Source organism: Talpa europaea (genome assembly GCF_964194135.1).
Source record: "Talpa europaea genome assembly, chromosome: 4".
Classification (NCBI taxonomy): Eukaryota; Metazoa; Chordata; class Mammalia; order Eulipotyphla; family Talpidae; genus Talpa; species Talpa europaea.
Window position 1 is genome coordinate 81,890,013 of NC_140070.1, and position 20,024 is coordinate 81,910,036.

General features: G+C 36.8%; 1 protein-coding gene across 2 annotated transcripts in view; it reads left to right on the forward strand.

The window, feature by feature from the left end:
* The window catches only part of EPHA3 (EPH receptor A3), a gene marked incomplete at both ends in the record, with an annotated part of 304,318 nt that overhangs the window by 178,408 nt on the left and 105,886 nt on the right, over positions 1-20,024 (forward strand). For both annotated transcript variants that reach the window (XM_084231585.1, XM_084231586.1), the window contains 2 exons: positions 13,492-13,647; positions 14,328-14,663. In XM_084231585.1, coding sequence (XP_084087711.1) covers positions 13,492-13,647; positions 14,328-14,663 — 492 coding nt within the window. The remainder of the gene's footprint in view (positions 1-13,491; positions 13,648-14,327; positions 14,664-20,024) is intronic.

Sequence of the window (20,024 nt, forward strand, 5' to 3'; positions counted from 1 at the left end):
AATAACGTTGAATATTTTATTTCCCTAGACTACCAGAGAGTTCTTTAATGTCTAACAGACTAAAGCAATAAAATGGAATTGCTTTAACTCTTTCAGTTTTTTTATTGCAAACTATGGCATGTTTTTTCCTCTCTACAATGAAGTTCTTTGTTTCAGCTGATAACATAAAGAAAGTAGAAAATCCACTCTAGGGTAAATAAGCAGATTCCCCTGCAAAGAATTAAACTCATAAAAGTCTTTCTAGCAGCCCGACACAGCTAAGTGTTTGTTCCTAATGACTAGAATTTCCTTCCATCACCGTCATTCACCTGGTTAGACATAGGCTTATGACACTGTGGAAGAAAATTACTATCAACAGTTACCATAAGAAAATGAGGTAATCAATTATCTGGTGTGCCCTATAAGATCTGTCTAATAGCTTTATTGTCACACTGTATAAATTTGTTATATTAATTTTAGGTTGCTGGATCCGTTATATATCTTACATTCATTATCAATATTAATTTTATAAGGATGAAGACAAAATAATGAAAAAACTCATAAATACATATCTCTGAGAAACCCTCAGACTTAGATTTGATTTCTGGGTACAGTACTTAATAGTTGGGTGTGCAGCCAATGTATTTAATATCATTGTCTCACTCATCTCCTCAGAAACAAAAATACCTGTCTCACGTGAGCATTGTAAGTACAGAAGTGAAACATTAAGTGCTAGACATAGAGGAGGTTTTCTGTAAATGGCATTTATTAGATTATATTCTGATGAGAAGTATCCTCTCATGTAGCACAATCTGGGGAAAATGATGCGAACAAGTAATGCAATCAGCCTAGGTTTTCCAAAAGCTGTGAGGATGAGATATGACTAGTGTTCCATTCCCTTCCAAACTTCTCACACTTTTTTCCCTCATGTTAGAGACCTAAACTCTTAAATATGCAGAATGTAAGAAGACAATCACCCTGAGTTAATTCCCTAAGTCAAATAGTAAAATTCTGAACAATAACTCCATGGAGTAGATGGGATATATAAAGATGTCTTCCCTGAAGAAACTCTTATGAAATATATCCAGTGCTCTAAGTTGGAGAAACACACACACATGCACATGCACATGCACACGCACACGCTAAATGTGGCTATTTTAACACACACACAAAGCCTCTCCTTTCTTTTTCCTTAACTCCTTCAAACCCCCCCTCCTTTCTCCCTGTTTTTCCATGCCAGCCGCTCCCCTGAACTTTCAAGCGTGGCAACAAAAATTTCCATCTTTGGTTTTGTGAAATGAGTGAACAAAAATAGCAGATATCCTTTTACTTCTAATCCTGAAGTTCTAGTCTTTTAATGTGCTCCAGTTATTTGTATCAAAGACAAATATTTTGTCAGCTATAAGCAATGCATTTTAATATTTCTTCTATAACAGTTTTCATTTTTCTCCAATTCTTTTTTTAAGATTTATTTATTTATGCATACAAGAACTGGGGTACAGACTAGAGGTGTGCGGTGGGGGGAATGAAAGGATTCATAAGAGGGAACAGAACAGGCAGACTGACAAATATACTGCTGAGGGGAGCAGCGGGCGAGATAGGAGAGGTCTGCTGTGCCATGTGGGTAGCTCCCTGGTCGGGGATTGAACTCTTGCTGCAGAGGCTGAGGAATGCCAAATAGTGCTGTGCTCAACCTCTTGAGCCACCAGGGAGGCCCTAGAAATCAGCCATTTTAAGGGGCTCATGTATGTTGCTTGTTATAGTCATAATGCCATTAAGTACTGTTATTTATTGCTCTGGTACCTGCCCATAAGATTCTACTGAATACTTTGAAAAGTTTGTTACCATCTTCATTGGGGAGAGGGTGGGAGACTTTATGAAGTTTCTTCTACCTGAATTGGGGAGAAAGAGAGATCTTTTTGTGTTTTTGACATACAAATTAGAATACACACACAGATATGTCTTCCTTGGGAAATCCATTCTTATCGACTTAGGGAATAAATTTCAAAATAAATAAGTAAAAATCCTCTTTCTAACTTGGAGCAAATATTTACTATAAACACAGAAATAAATGAAAAATAGACCTTAGAATTACACTAATTTTGTGTTGACTTATAAATGGCTTGTGGCCATAAGGTTACTTAATCAAAAATTGAATATTTTTAAATTGTAAACATTTTATAGATGGTAATATTATGTGATCATATTGCAAATATTCAATTTATAACTGACACATTATAGGTTTATTTTAAATCTGCCCATATTAAAACACAATTTATCAACTAGTCATTTTAATAGATTTAAAAAAAATAAAAATGGAGTGAAAAGCTGAAACGATAGAAGTGTTAAGGCATAAATTTGAAAGTTGCAGAACTATTTCCTCTGGATAGACCTGACATTATTTAAAAATAAAGTTACATTAAAAGAAAAGCCAATTTAGTAGTTCTCATTCTAAGACTGCCTGTCAGTGACTTTGCAGGTTCCCCCCTTTTTTTTCTTTGTCCTAATAAATGTGCCCTTTTAAATTTCAAAAAAAAAAAAAAAGCGAGAGAGAGAAGGAAAAGAAGGAGAAGGAGAAGAAGAGGAAGAAGAGAAAAGTCCATTTAAAGAATTGCTAGTGAAATACAATGATGTACCAGCCCTCAAGATTCTATTCTCTTTTGGAGAGCAAATCATTTTTTTAAAAGATTTATTTATTTTTATACAAGAACTGGGGTACAGGCCAGAGGCATGGGAGGGTGAGAGGATTCACCAGAGACAGAGTGGGGAGCAAAAAAGGCAGATCTACTGAAATACACTGCTAAGGGGAGTAGCGAGCGAGAGAGGAGAGGTCTGTCAGGCCATGTGGGAAACTCCCTGTCCGGCAAGAATCTAACCCACACTGCAGAGGCTGTGGAGAGTTTCAAAGTGCTGTGCTCAACTGGCTGCGCCACCAGGGAAGCCCTGGAGAGCAAATAATTAACAATAAACTAAGATACAATCTGGAAAAACTTTTCAGACTTGTAGTGTTCATAGAATTTTTTCCCTCTGAGTTTTCTACATTTTCTAGGTTTTCATTTACATATTAGATTTAAAAAATCTGATTTTTTTCTCCTTTTTTTTTAAAGACTTATTTACTTATACAAGAACCGGGTACAGGCCAGATGCTTGGGAGGATTCACCAGAGACAGAGCGGGGAACAGAACAGGCAGACTGACAAAATACACTGCTGAGGGGAGCAGCAGGAGAGACAGGAGAGATCTTCTACGCCATGCGGGATTCTTGCCGGCCGGTGGGGATTGAACCTGTGCTGCAGAGGCTGCGGACAGCTTCGCATTGCAGCACTCAACTGCCTGCACCACCAGGGAGGCCCTAAAAAAATCTATTTTCTATATAAATAGTGGAAATATAATTAGGTAGATCAAAAGTATGAAATTCACATTAGTGTGGTGATCAACATTTGCAGTCAACCATAATCTCCCCCCATGTTGCATTATTTTAAGAAGGGAGAATAAGTAAAAGGCAACTCCTAGACCAAAATAATAGATGCAAGATCTGATAAAATAAAAAGTTAATTCAAACTGTGTGTGAATGTGAGTGTATAGGCTAAGAGAGCGAGTGATGTAGATGTAGAGATTTAAGCCTAAGATGTACTGCACATTCTAGTTTTGATTTTTACATGACCCACACATAAAAAGCTTAAATTTGGGCCTCCCCTCATGGCGCAGCGGTTGAGCGGTTGAACATTGGGCTGCGAAGCTGTCCACAGCCTCTGCAGCACCAGTTTGATCCCCAGCAGCCAGCGAGGGTCCCACATGGCACGAGAGATCTCTCCTGCCATGCCCACTGCTCCCCTCAGCAGTGTATTTCGTCAGTCTGCCTGTTCTGTTCCCTGCTCTGGCTCTGGGCAATTCTCTCGCTCTCCTGCACTTCTGATTGTATCCAGTGCTTGTATAAATAAATAAATAAATCTTTAAAAAAATGGGAAAAAAAAGCTTAAATTTGCACATACATCTGCATGCACACACGCGCACACACACACATGTGTTCATTGATTGAAGTGCTTGAAAATTGTTCTGCATATATAAGGAATCTCTTTGTTTCTCATTCCTCTTTAATTTTTGATTAGATAAGTGATAATGTTAATAAGTAAAATAGATAAACGATAAAAACAAGATTACATGTGGATTATTTTGTCCTGCATTTTGCCCATAAAGTTATTAGAAGCATATTTCTATGTGAGACATTATCTCCTTCATATAAATGTAAGAAAATACCATCATTTATTTATGAAAATATGTTAGCATGGCATAAATTAACCACCTTTCTAATTTGAGACATATTATATCTAATTTTTCAATATAACTACCTTTGTTCACATATTGTTGTCTATATAAGCAAGCATACACTGACTTAATTACTTTGTGTGCATTAATATACAATAGATTGTTTGAAACAGTATCTAAGGTTTTAATGATTTGAATTTCAAATGTCTCATCTGGGTGACTACAAATTTATAGGGCATTTCTCCTAAAATTAATTTATAATCGTGAGTATTGGATCTGTGACCTCTTTATGCTGTAGTTATAGTTGCAATGAAATCTGGAAAATGCTAACCCAAGTGCTTAGAAGTGATTTACTTCCTCCAAAATCCATTCCTAAGGATAGTTTTCTTAAACATTCTAATGTTACTCTGGTCTTAAGAAAACTTCTGCACTATTCTGAAAAGTTTTTCCAGTCTGTATTTCAGTGTGTTCTGAGTGTGTATTTGGGCCCTATGTATTATATATTCACCATAATAACATCCTATATAAATAATTTTCTCTTTCCTTCCCTCCCTCCATCATTCTCTCTGTCTTTCTTTCCCTCCACATTTTAGTACTTATATATTGTACTTATATATTGTATATATTGTACAGTATATATAAAGTACTTATATACTGTCCATTATATACCATCATATCGATTTTATTAATAGGTCTCATTTTCTGGGCTTTGGTAACTTAGAATAGAAAAAATTCAACTTGTGCCATTCATAAGACACATAGCTCTCAATGAATGGGAGACATGAAAAGTTGGGAAAACACAGCAATCTTTGGACCAGTGGCTTATTTGCATTCTCTTTGTGGGGAAGGTCCACTGGACATATTTCAGCGTTACTGGCACCTGTCTTGCTAAATGTGATGGAACCAAAACAAACACAATAAAGTCTTGTTACTAAGCTATCTTTGAGTCATACGAGATTGTGATTGATTCCGTTGTGTAATGGTGTGGTGGCATTTTGCCTTAGGCCTTTTTTATTGAACAGTGGAAGGAACAGAAGAAGGAAACACTTGATCACTTTGTAAATGCTGCACATTGCAGGCAGGGTTTAATGACTGAACATAGCCACTTCCAGTGTATTGAAATGCCTCAGCCTTGCCTCAAAGCATTGTACCTCTATTCAAATCACAAAGAATAGAGTTCCTGTAAGATTGTGGAGTACAGCTCATTTTGGTAATAAACAGTTGCTTTGACCTTGTACCAGCAAATAGACCTTGTCAGGACTGGAATTGCAAGGCCAGGAAATCATCTGTTTAGTCAGTTCTGGTCTGGTCATTAGTTTGTGTTTATAGCTGGGAATTGATAATATAAGCCTGTGTATATGGAGCTATGTCTGAATACTAAAAGGGCCCTATTTACCAACAGCTTTATTTTTAATTTAAAGTTAATTCAAATTGAAATGAGCCTTTTAACCCTTAATTAGGACCATGTTTTCTCTTAAAAGTCAACCACATTAGTCAACTGGAGACAAAATTCACTTTGCAATTGAAAGGCTGTCCAGTTTCTTTCAACAGTAACCACCACAGTTTACCAAGTGTATTTGTTTCCCTTTCACAATGGTAACTTTACCCATTCTCTGTAAAAGCGTAGCTCAAACCCATCAATTACAACTTGGAAGAAAAGTGTGCTATGTGTTTTTGGAATGAGGCCAAGAATCTATCTTGAAGCTTTTCTACAATTATTATTCACTGTATAGGTAGTGCTCATAATAATCCCTATTTTATACATTTTCTTCATTATTTTCCAAGCTAGCTAGCAGCTTGTTATTCTGCCTCACTGTTGACCCATAATATTTAGTTCCTGTTTTATTGTTACCTCTTCATAAATACAGACTCACCGGGTTCCCAAGATATTTCTAATGCATTCACTACCAATTGGTATTATTTTGGCTTCCTTCTATTATTTTTTAAATATTTTTAGTATCTCTCAATGGAAAATTAACATTTGGTAAGAATTTCCTTGTTTTTGTTCTATTGTGGTTCATCATGGGGATTTTCACTCCATTTGAGGGGTCAGTGAATGAATGAGCAAGCTCACCCTCCCTCACTCAGAATTTCAAATAGAGAAATTAAAAGCTAGATTAGAAGAAAAGGCAAATAGAAACTCAAATTCACTGCAGACTAACAGAAGGGGAATGCATTCTCTGGTAATTGTTTCCAACACTGTGTTCCTTTTCTTTGTCCTTAATAGAAAAAAAGATCATATCACCTGGATTTAAAAAAAATTAAACACATGAGTAATATCAGCATGTTTTACTATTAACTCACTACCATATAATCCCCAAACTTATAAACATTCTACTCTAATTAATGCATATATAAAAATGAAAAGTATATGCAATAATGCAATGTAGTTTTCTTATGCTGTTAGCTAAGATTAAATTATAATGATAAGGAATTATTTGGTTGTCAGGCTTTCAGTCATTCCAGTCATGAAATCAACAATTCCTCTGAATGCATACTACTCTGATACAAGAAAGTCATGCAAAAGGGCAGAAATCAACTCTTTTTGAGAATTTGTCATTTATTTTTCAAAGATATTTGAGTCAAGAGAGAACCTTATTTCTTTGCGTTTTTACCCTATATGATTTTATAATCTTACTGGTTAATTTTAATCCTTAAAGCAGCGATAAAAATGAAGAAACTTGTTCTTTTTTTCTATTCTGAAAGTTTTGGAAACTACAATTTTGGTATAAAACATTAACCTTTGAAAGTGTCCAATCTGAGGTAAGAAAATGATTCTGTGCAAGACAACTGGTTGCTACTTAATCATTCACTTAAATAATGTATTTCAAAGCTTCTAGGTGCAGAAAAATGTGGTAGACTTTGGGCATACAGAATGAATGAGCAAAAAACTCCATCTGTAGATTGTGCAAGCTCAAACATGGGGATACACAACAATTACTAAAAATTGAACTCCAGGCTTATTTACAGAAGAGAAAGTGTCAGCCTTTTCATTAAAATTTGTAGACACCTGTTCAGTGACTTTGAGTTATAACCTATTTAGTAGAAAAGACTAGATCAGAACCTGCAATTTGTCCTTCCCAGTTCAGTACTCTTTCTATAAAATGTTGAAAACACCTTGAAGCTTGGAGATAAAAAAGAGAGAGAGAGAGAAATCAGGGAATTTTTCAGCAAAGATAACATAAAAATGTCAGATTGAAAAGTACCTTAGCACTCACATTCTCAAGACAGGAGATCTATTTCTAATATGACAATGCCATATGGAATTGGGCTCCTTTTTAAAACTAGGATTGTGACATATATCACTGTAAGTCTTTATATATAAAGTGCCCTGGTCATTTTGGTGATAAATACATGTTTGTTGAAAGTAAATAAATGAAATCCAAACATCACCTGAAAAAAGTCTGATTCCTGCTAAATCTATGATGATATCCAGTAGGCTTAGGGGGCACTGCCTCCCATTTTTAAAGGCTATTAATCTCAATTCTTGGGTCATCTTACTTTGACTTATCAAAACAAAACCAGAGATGAAAGTTCCTGCCTGTATTACACTCTGTAATATAGATTTTTGTATAAAGAGAGAAAACATCTTTGGGACCACAAAAAAAAAAAAAAAAAAAAAAAAGAAGAAGAAGTAGAAAAGAAGGAAAGAAAGAAAGAAAAAAGGTGGTAATTTGCCTCTACTTAAATGATTTTAAGCTATTTAATCACACTATGCTTTTACAACCCTGGGGTTGAAATCTAGGAATAATTGCAGTAGAATTTGATTGCTATGGCCATCTATTATTGGGTTAGCTGAGCATCACTGTAAGTCAGAATTCTGTCACTTTGGTAGCAGGTTTTGCGTATATCCACCTTAAATGAGCACTGCCCTCATAGGTGGCCTGCCCCAGGCAAAGGCAACTTTATGGCAGAAGGGTTTTCTTTTTTTAACTTTAAAACTTTAAAATTTGTGCCTCCCTGGTGGTGCAAGGGGTTAAGACGCAACCTATGAAGCTATCCACAGTCACTTCAGCATAAGTTTGATCCCCAGCCAGGGAGCTACCCACATGGCACAGCGGACCTCTCCTGACTAGCCCGCTGCACCCCTCAGCAGTGGATTTCAGTCAATCCACCTATTCTGTTCCCCACTCTGTCTCTGGTGAATCCTCTCACCCCTCCCACCTCTCTCCTGTACCCCAGTTCTTGTGTGCATAAATAAATCTTAAAAAAAAACTTAAAAATTTGGTTCCTCTATATTCCTCCTATAAGTGAAACCATCTGATAAATATAGGGGAACCAAATAAGACATCAGGGAAAAAAATAATAACAATATAAAACACAACAAAACAAAACAAAAACAAACAGATCAGAGACATCCTGCAGGGGAGGGGGAGGGGGAGGGAGAGGAATCAGAGGGAGGAGCACAGGGGACTCTGGTGATGGTGCATGGGTGAATTGGTGGTCGAAATTCTATAGGGGCATCACCTGAGGGGGAGGGAAGCAAACATTGTTTAAATATGAACAATAATGTAAAATATAATAAATAAATTTTAAAAAACTTAAAAATTTTACATCTGAATTAGTATAGTCTACCCTTCTTGTCTGTTCTATTTTCTCTATTATTCTGCAATAAGTTGTGAAAGAAATATGTTAACATATCTGCCTTTTGCTTCTTACCTGGATTTGTTTTATATGAGGAAACTTGCAGTCTTTAAAATAATATTTAAATGAGAAGGATGTTCAGCTAGTTTTATCATTAATCTCACCTTCAAAGAATGGAAGGAGGTGCTTTCAAATTATAATCATTGATTTTTATTACTATGAAAAAAGATAATAAGACACATTTAATGACCATTTTAGGTAAAGTTTGAAACTCTTCCATGAGGAATTTTTGAAGGATAAAGAAGATATAATAAGAGCAAGATGATTTACTGCAAGGAAGGGAGATTATTTGGTTGGTGGGGAAAATTTAACTGTGGGAACTTTGATGGTGAGTGTGGTGTGGTAACATCCATCTGAAGAAGTGTGATCTTATACCTCTGACCTCTTATATACAGTATTTATAAGGCAATGTTACAGCAATAAAGATAAAAAGAATAAAAGTAAGCATACTATATAAATATTTTCCCATATATATTTAAAGAAAATGTTTTCTACTAGGATAATAATTTTATTACTGAATATGAATTCTTCAACCCTGTTTTCAAATCGTGACCAATTTTGGTGTAGGGTTTAATTGCTACTTGCAGCAAGAAAGGGAAAATTTATTTATGTTTCCCACATATTGTGGGTCATCCTATTCTTAAAGTAAGCAGGTTCCCTCTGTCTTTCCAGCAAAAAATACTTGCTCATCGACCCATAAAAATGCTTGACATCAAAAAAAGAGAAGGGCCTCCCTAGTGGCGGAGGGGTTAAGACAGTTAAGATGCAACCTACGAAGCTATCCACAGCCACTGCAGCACAAATTCCTTTCCAGCTGGCCAGGAAACTACCCATAGGGTGCAGCAGACCTCTCCTGCCTCGCCTTCTGCTCCCCTCAGCAGTGTATTTCAGTCAGTCTGCCTGTTCTGTTCCCCATTCTGCCTCTGGTGAATCCTCTCACTGCCCCCTAACACACCACTGGCCTGTACCCCAGTTCTTGTATGCATATATAAATAAATCTTAAAAGAGAGAAAATCCTAGAGAAAGACAGAACATTAGAATTAAAAAAAAAAAAGATTTATTTATTTATTTATACAAGCACTTGGGTACAGTCAGAAGCGTGGGAGGGTGAGAGAATTCACCAGAGCCAGAGCGAGGAATAGAAACAGGCAGACTGACGAAATGCACTACTGAGGGGAGCAGCGGGCGTGGCAGGAGAGTTCTGCGCGCCATGTGGGACCCTCACCGGTGGCCAGGGTTTGAACCAGTGCTGCAGAGGCTGCGGGCAGCTTCGCAGCCCAGTGCTCAACCGCTGTGCCACCAGGGGAGGCCCAGAACATTAGAATTTTGAAATGGGTTTCTTACTAGGAATTGATGACAGAAGACTTGCATTTGTTTAATTAAATAATTTTTAGATTATTTAATTATTATGCATCAGTGTCACATTGAGTATAGAATTAGTAGTAAAGTAATTCATAGTTTTACAGAACAATTTGCTTTCAGTAAGTCATTTATACAAACTTTAAAGCAGAGAAATTTCCTGTCTTTCAGAATGTAATCTCGAATTTCTTTGATATCCAGGGCATGCTACTCTTCCTGTTGGTGCTTCAAAAGTTCTTTTTTGTAAAATGAGTAAATTAGTACCTGTCCTAATTATTTCAATAGCACTATTGTGAGATTCCATTGAGATTGTACATAAGAAAGTTTTTTAAAAAGAGTAAAGATAACTACACAATATATGATACTATTTTAGATTCCACCATTTTATGCCATATATAATGGTTGACTGACTATCTATAAATTGATGGTTAAAACCTACTATGTAACCAGATGCCAAAAGGTACAGGTATCTGCCCCTATTATACAGTCCCCTGACTTTCTGGACTTTAGTGTCCTCACACATAAAACACAGACTGGCCAATGTGGTTTCTTAGTATCTTTTTACCTAAATTAACCTATGACTCTATTCGAAGATCTCAACTGGATTCCCTTTTATCTCATATAAAAATACTTTCTTTTGTAGCATGATGGCCCTGGTCAATGCTGGGTTAATATAGATAGAGTGGCTCCATTGCATTTGGACCATCTTATTAGGAAAGAAGCGATACCCCAACGATGTTCATCAGGTTTCTGTTTGCATATCTTGGCCACCTATTTGACCATAATGTTGGTCATCTAGCCCTATTTGTAGTGAAGTCTGAATAAGACAATAAATATTTGAGAGCAACTGTGAACAAAATCAGAATTCCATTAGTAACAAGAAGCAGAGTTTGAATATCCATCATGCAACCATCAGCACCCTCCACATTCCTCTGCTTAAAACTTGTCTTTTCACATTAATCTTTTTTTGTATATTTAATTATGCTTCTCATAAGTTGGTTTCTACTATCCTTTTATGATCTTTCTCAAATGGGATTCCTTCTGTTGAATCTCCTCCAATTGCTCAATTAAACTGGAGTACTTGCTCATGTGGTCTGTGTTAAATGTTCGTGTCCCGTTTCCCATTGAAAGGATTCATGGGATGGTCAAATGAGGACATTTATATCTTCAAGGCTAACAAAAAGGTTAATCAGAGTCAATGTTTGGCAAATACTTACTATGTATATGTGTCTTCCTATTGCTTATATAATCATTTCCAAGGTTATTTTTTAGTTAAAATTAGATAAAACCTAGTTACTAGTCTGAGTGACATTCTTAACTTCTAGGTTTATTAACTATAGTTACTTTCAAGGTACTATCAGAAATCCTGTGTGATAGTGCAGTAGCTAAGAAGTGATTATATGACTGTTTTGCCTTTTCTTTTTTTTTAAGCATTGCATAACATAGCCACCCATAGAAGTCACAAAAAGTGATTGGTTAGCAAATATCTTTGTGCTAAATATTGTAAAAACCATAAAAGCCTCACATAAAAACACACAGATAGACTTACAAGCAAACAAAATAACAAAGTACATTGGAGTCCTGGACTTAATCTTCTAAAAACTCAGGAATGCCCTCTTGCAATTTTAAGGCACTCAATGATGAGCTAAATTGAAACCAGAAGTTAAGTGCATAGTTTGTTTATACTTTATATCATTTCCCTCTGAGGCAACATGATACGAGATATGAGTGGAAGTTTCTAACCAGTACTTAAGGACAATGTTCTAAAGTTTATAATCTTAATCCATGTTTGCTTAGGGCATTACAATTTATTTGCCTGGTTCTCAATGTGCAAAGAGTTGTTTGATTTATGCAAACCAAAAGTTGTTTGATTTATGCAAAGTGGCCAGAGAGAGCCATTCTTAGTAGGAACTAGAAAGCAGAGATTAAGGATTACTATCTTTTTTTTTAGTTAATTTGTTTGGCAGTGTATTTCCTAAGAAACATTGAGTAGCAAGATATGCTATTGTGGATATGATTTTTTAATGTTCAGAATGGATTTCATAATTATAAAAGTTAAGATCTTCCACATAGGTTTTGTTTGAAAGCAAATAACCTGTTTGCAATGAGGTTGATATAAGAACATTTTGGAATTCAATGATAAAGATAATCTATATGACCTATTCTAAATGTAAGTGCTTTAAGTCGTAAATTCTCAATGTAGCATTGAGATTAAAATTCAGAGATTTAAGAAATCACTGACTTCCAAAGCGGATCTAAAGGAAATTAAAAATTTTGACCCCGGATTTCTTCCTCAGAGAAATGTCAAGAGACCTCTTGTCAGGATTTTCTCTATAGTTTGATTTCTCAAAGTACCTAGAAGAATGGATAAAATAAAATATTTCAACATATTGAATTTTATATAAGATTCAATTAAAATAATAGAATGGGGGCATATTTCTTTAAAAGCCAAAAATAGATAGTGGCTAAAAAATGGGCAACTAAAATCAGTGTTTGATAACCAAGTTCTTGACCTTACAAAAACAAGGTTTTTTTAGATATATGAACAAAAAGAAAATAACAGAGTTATTTACAAAGTTTTAATCTAGTAGCAATTTACAAGTCTATCAGTTTAAATAGAAGTTGTACTTCCCTCTCTGTTACTTACATGTATAGACAAAGACATTTATTGAAATCTTTTTTTTAGGTGTTTGCTATTGAAGTTAGGGATGATGATATCAAGAGAGAAATATTTCATAGCGTATGAGGAGCATGAGTCAATAATAAGGTGTAGACAGTCATGATTTCTCCCATCCTTTGCTTATGATTTGCGAGGATGTAATTAAACACACAGACTCCAATGAGAACCCAGCGAGTTTATGTGATGTGCTCACTGCAGAGTCGAGAGTGCACTTCGGCATTGAGTTTAGAAAGCCACTGGCTACATGATGACATGGCTTTGCTTCATTTTCTCCAAAAATATTCCAACGCCAAGTAAAGCTGTGAAAACACGAGCTGGAAATTTCATCACACTTTCAGGCCAAAATAACCTAAATCTTGTGGGTTTCTTTTTTTGCCCTAACATTTGGTACAAATTCAAAAGTGTATGTAGAAAATCTACCCTGAGTCACATTTGCTTCTGTAAATTCTCAGAGGAAAAATGGATTTTAATTCATAATGAGTGCATGCCCTCACCTGCTGAAAATTGTCTTAGGTGTTTTCAAAATTATCAGATAGAATTTTCAAAGAGCCATTTTGTTTGTAGCTTGTCGACCAGGTTTCTACAAAGCTTCGGATGGTAATATGAAGTGTGCCAAGTGCCCACCTCACAGTTCTACTCATGAAGATGGTTCAGTGAACTGCAGGTGTGAGAATAATTACTTCCGAGCAGACAAAGACCCTCCATCCATGGCTTGTACCCGTGAGTAGTTCTGCTGCAACCCATGCCTCCATGTTTGTTTTTGTTTTTTTTTTCTCTTGTGCTCTTGTGTTTTTTGTAAGCATTTGGCCCATGGCCTTCTGTTATCCATGTGCAAATTGAAAGCTTTTTCTGCTTCACTCTTCATGCTTGGCTCACCACAAATGCAACATCTATCATACACAATGAGTTTGTTTTTAAAGCACTTCCTGCAACAGAACCCTCAGAAAGAAAGAAAATTTTCTGTATCTTCTTTAGATCCTGCATTACATTTGACAGGCTAGGGAGGTTATAGGCCTGGGATTTGTGTTTTTACATTTCTATTCCCTCTTGTTATATTTTGGTCATAGGTCACAGGGAAAAAGGAATAAAATTTATAAAACTAATACTGAAGTTTTCATAACTATTCACAAGGGCATTGAATTTAGTGGTAAATTCCTTTGCTGGACTTTGTGAATGCATCTTCAACCTTGAGTCAAAATTCCCCCAGGCATCGCTTGGGGAAGACAGTGCTCTTGAGTCCATGTGTCTGTAATCTCAAGAATCCTCTAAGGACAGATTAAAAGTAGATAATAAAGACAAGATGGTTATTTACCTCTTTCAGTTCCATTATAAATTATCTATTTCCCTTGTAGTAGAAAACAGAAGTGAAGCTCATTAATCTTTGTTGAACTACTTTGCAGGACCTCCATCTGCACCAAGAAATGTTATCTCTAATATAAACGAGACCTCCGTTATCCTGGACTGGAGCTGGCCCCTGGACACAGGAGGCCGGAAAGATGTTACCTTCAACATCATATGTAAAAAGTGTGGGTGGAATGTCAGACAGTGTGAGCCATGCAGCCCAAATGTCCGCTTCCTCCCTCGACAGTTTGGACTCACCAACACCACGGTGACAGTGACAGACCTCCTGGCACACACTAACTACACCTTTGAGATTGATGCCAATAATGGGGTGTCAGAGCTGAGCTCGCCACCGAGACAGTTTGCTGCAGTCAGCATCACCACCAACCAGGCTGGTGAGTACATGCCAGATGTTTCCTTCCTCTGTCATCTTCCAACCAAGCAATGGTTCTGAGAGAGAGCAGGAAAAAGATGGGAAATAAGAAAAGATCTGAAAGATTCCCAGAACTTTCTTGGCTATCAATTTTAGACAGTTGTGGTTCATTAAATAACTGAATTTAATTCTTCAAGTGAGAGTTAATTATATTTGTTAGGTGATTTTGAATTACTTTAATCCTTTGTTTCTCAGTTTGGAATCTATTATTTGGGGCTCTGGAGCTAGGACTTGTGGGGCTTCTTGAAACAGTTTTCATGTTTCAAAGAATTTAATAGACACTGAATCTTACCTTTAAAAAGGTTAGTGGATCTTAAAAAATAAGTTTGCTTTACCTTATTTGCAGTTATATTTGATCTTTTGACATGTTTTTAATTATTTTTATGTTGCTCATAAAATCAGAATATTATAGGTCAGACTTATAACTCCCTGATTAATTCAAGATAGGAAAATAAAGCAACTTTTAATAATTACAATTTATGTTAAAATGCAAATTATGGAATTTGTGGAAAACAGTAGTGAAAAGAGGTCTTGTTGAAGAAAAACTCTAAATCACTGATCTAAAAGTTCTCTGGTATAAATTGTTAGGTGATTTTGCCAACTGTATTTTCTAATGACAATCATTTCCCAATTAAAAAATAATGCTGCAAAATTAAAAAAAAATAATAATGTTGCCTTGGCAGGTTTTAAGCAAAGACCTGTAATATGGAATGAAAAAATAAAATGAACAAGCATCTCACCTTTCTTTATCTTACATCACAGCATTTCTCTTTTCTTTACATTTAGTAGATCTTGTTCTTTCAGTCACTCTTTAAATCTTCTGTGTGTTTTCTAGTTCTCTGAACATTCTTGTGATATTTGTTACTATAGTTATTTTTTAAATGGTGTGGTATTCAAAATTATGGTATTCAAAACTATAGTACATGTGAGTCTGTCAAATGTACAGAGTGTATGGAGACACACCAATAAAGCCCCTTTGAAGTAAGACAATTAATTATGCAATATTGAAAATTGCTGAATGAGGAACAGTTTTCTTTGGTTATCAACAAATTTTATGCAAAACTCGGCTGATAGATATTTATTGTGTTTAATTGTTACTACAAGGTATCATGACTGGGGATTCATTCCAAGCAGTTCAATTTAGCGATACCATTATATTATGTATTCAGAAACAAATATTGGAAGCAAAAGGGGAAAGGAAAAAAACAGGTACCAGCTGGAGAAAGCTTCAGCTAGAAACTATTCCTTCTCCTGTCTGCTCCCAGGTGGCTCGATCCTGAGCTGGAAGTCAGGATAGAATGTAAACTCCACTTCTTATCTGTATTTGGCTCACATTGCGGAACTGCCTCTGCTCCCTGGTGACTTGCCCTGTGCTCTGAGGTTACAGGAATATGTGCTGGACGCCACGGGGAAAAAGAATGAAAAGCTGCCTAAATTCTCCTAGCAGCTGGAAGAGATCATAGAGCAGCCAAATAACTAGCCAAAACCTCACCACTAGGGCTCTAACTCTAAACTCTAGTTTAGAAAGGTAGGTTAAACTACCGAGGGTGCACAATTATTTTATCTCCAGTCTAATATTTGATAAACTAGCACCAGTCTGACTGCTGGTTGTTTAAAATTTGTACCACTTCTGTAGTGGTTAGTTAGAAGCAGCTCAAACTACTTCAGCTGATGAGCGTAGAACTACATCTGTGCCGGTTAATCCTCAAGTATCCTTAGTAGCCCTGAAACCCCGTATCTCAGGCTCCCCTCCCAACTGCCCCCAGAATTCAATAGCTAAAGGGTAACTCCTGGCAGAGGTGTCTCTCTAGCCTTGTGAGGGGAGTCCTGCCTCCTGAGGGGTCCAGCCCCCCCGCCCCCCCTTGCTAGTTGATAGATAGCCATGCTAGTTGATAGATATTTTGAAAACAACCTCTGGCTGACTCCATGCTCAAATATGTCTCTTTCTGATTCCATATCTTTCTTTTGTCCTCACTTTGCTTCTGGTCATTGACACTGATGAAACTCTAATACGTTTATATTGTCTCATAGTGGGAAAAACATGACTTCTAATAAAATGCAGGGAATCATTTTTAATCTTGTTCCTGAATCAGTAATTTCTCCCACTTGAAGTTAAATCTCAGATCAACTAGTGCATGCTTTTGCTTTGCTCCAGTAAATGTTATTGAAGCTTTATAATTAATAATATGTAAAAATATGTGGCTTAGGTTTATGTAACTGTCTTCTGTGAGAGGAAAAAAAAAAGGGCAATGTTGTTGCTATGTATCGTATGATTATGGTTTCTCATATTCAATGAACACAGGGATGTGAAGAAATTTTATTTATGTGGCAAGGGGTTCTCCCAAATCCTATATTTCACATTGATTCACTACCTTGTTTAAAATAGGAGCATCAATCTGTGTTTTAATTATCTGCTAAGTCAAACAAAAACGTATAAAAACAAGCAAGAGCTCCTTATTTCCTATCTTATCATGGCCTCTGACTTTCTGACAATGCATTTATCTAGAAACTAATAGTTCCAGACATATACAGTGAATGAATCTAGGTAAAGTGGCAACCAAGAGCAGGCCAAGACATTAAAAAATAAATGGGGTTGATGCCTTGGCCCTCCCAGTTACAAATCACAGAGTAGGACAGAGATTCAACAGGGATTGCTATCAGTTACTCTCCCTAACCCCACGCTCATTTTTTAAAGAAATCACAAATTTGTCTACAGTATGCACCACAAGGCATTTCATATATTTATTTTTGGCTGCTGTATCATTTTGTGTGCCTGGGGAGGTAGAGGTCTTTGTTTCATCTTCAAATTCCCAGGATAAGATTTATAAGCAAGATTAGAAGCGATGCCATATCTCCAGGGAGTGTTTCTTTGTTTTTGCTTTATTTTCGTTCTTGTGAAGGTTAATGGACTGGTAGCCTTGAAAAATGAGCTCCCTACCACTGGAAAGATAGGGCTGTGACAGATATGATGCCATGGTGTTTAAATTCCTTCTAGTTTCTCTATCTTTGACATGGATAAAAAGAGGAAACGTGAATGTGTCCCTTTTAATTTAGCCTGTGAGATTGAGTTTGTTGATTTTTCCCTTGATTACATTGTAAAAGCCATGTGATGACCACATGATAAGGCACCTTCTAAATTGTAGAGGATTATGTTGTAAATTCCAGTGTTAGCTCTTAGCTCTCAATATTTTTCACAAAGTGTGCCAGTGAGATAAAAAGCATGGTGTCGACATAAAGATTCTATCTGTAAATTCATCAGTCAAATGTATAAAGAAAGAACTGCTGATTGCAAACAAAGACCTGTAAAGTTACACTGGAGTGTTAAGTTGCTACTTTTGTTCTTTTCCTAGAATGAGTAAGTTTACTTTCCAGTTCCAGAAACCTTTCACTATAGGAATATTCCTGATTATCCTTCACCTCCATCATATAATCCTCCCCTACTCCCCACCATTCTGTAGCATATAATGATTTCAGAATAGAACGTGGGCCACTAATACAGAATTCAGAGGCTTTTGTTTCAAGAACCAACCCACCCTCCATTTTATAGCTCAGGAGACTGAGATCTGAGATGTTCTTCCAATTTTTCATTAAGAGATCAAACATCCACTGTGTCTCCTAACTCGAACTCTTCTTTCAACTTCTCTCTTTATACTTTCCTGCCATCCTGTGCTTCATGCCACACAGCTATTTAAAAAAAAAAAAATGCTACCTCAAAGACAGAAAGGGGCATTCTGGGAAAATCTACAATAACCTCTAACATCCGCAATAAACTTGGTCATGGCTTCTCAGTCATTTATCACAGGTTGCTTAGGGGCATTCTGCAACAGATCTTATCATCTCCCGCCTTCCCCAGACCTAATCTCATCCTTTACTCCCTCATTCTCCACTGGTGAACTTCCTGCTGTGATATTATGATTTATATTAAGAAATATGTATTTGATCTTGGTCTCCCATACCTGGCACAAAGTACCTAAAACCCTTGGAATGTCCTTAATGATAAAAGCAATAAAGGTGTTTTTTATCAGCCCCTGTCAAGACACCTGAGTTATGTTAATGAGGTGGCTTTTGGAAAGCCACTGGGACTGGTTGCCAGGGAATAATCCTTAAAATTAGAAGGTATGGGGCCTCCCTGGTGGTGCAAGGGGTTCATTCTCAGCCTATGAAGCTATAGGCAGCCACAGCAGCCCAAGTTTGATCCCTGGCCAGGGAGCTAACCCACATGGCACAGTAGACCTCTCCTGTCTTACCTGCTGCTCCCCTCCCACACCTCTGGTCTACAACCCAGCTCTTGTATGCATAAATAAGCAAAAGAAGTCTTTAACAAAATTTCAGTGGTGGAAACTTTAATTACCCCATCCCCACCACCACCACTCCCCACTTTCAGGAAGGGGAAACAGCCTGAACACACCCATTGCCAATGATTTCATTACTCTTACCTGAGTAACAAAGCTGCCTTCAAAGCCACAAGGACATGGGTCAGAGAGCTTCTGGGCTGGTGCGGGTAGGTGACATCTCTGGGAGGGCAAAGATGCTCTGGGCCCCTTGCCCCTATCTTGACTGAGGTGTCTCCTCCATCTGGCTGTTCCTGAGTTGCATTCTTTTGTGACGTACCAGTAATCTAGTAAGTAAAATGCTTTTCTGAGTTCTGTGGGTTCCTCTAGCAAATTAACTGAACCCGAGGAGGGAGTCATGGGAGCTCCCACTGATAGCTTGTGGGGCAGAAGCACAGGTGACTGGACTTGGGACTATTATCTGGGGGGTGGGGCGGAGTTTTGTGCAATTGAGTCCTTAACCTGTAGGATCCAATGCTGTACTTGGGTACTTGATATTAGAACCACCTTTAATTGAAAAAAATCCCAATATTTTGGAGGCCAGCAACTAAGTATATTGTGAGTTGAGTATTGAGAGTAGAAGACACAAACAAAAGTTCTATTTTTCTTTCTTTAATGCCTCTTAACTCACTAAGACCATAACATATAAGAAAGAAATGCTATTTGCCTTCTTATCTCAGTCTAATTCCCCTCCCTCTGAATTCACTAACTCTCATCGATTAGTCTTTTAAATCAATGTCCTCAAGCAAATCTTCCCACTTACATCTTTAACACTTTCCTAGCTCTTTTTTTTGTCTCGTATGTTTTATATTTTTTCCTTCATTTTAGAGGATGACACAGATAATTAAGTAGCAATTCAGCAATAGCAACATCAATATACACACACAGAGGTGTGTGCATATCACAAATTGCTTGACTCTTCAAGATTCATCCTATTTTCTATCTATGATGATTTTTTATAGAGTAATCTTTACTTCTCCCTTCATACACTC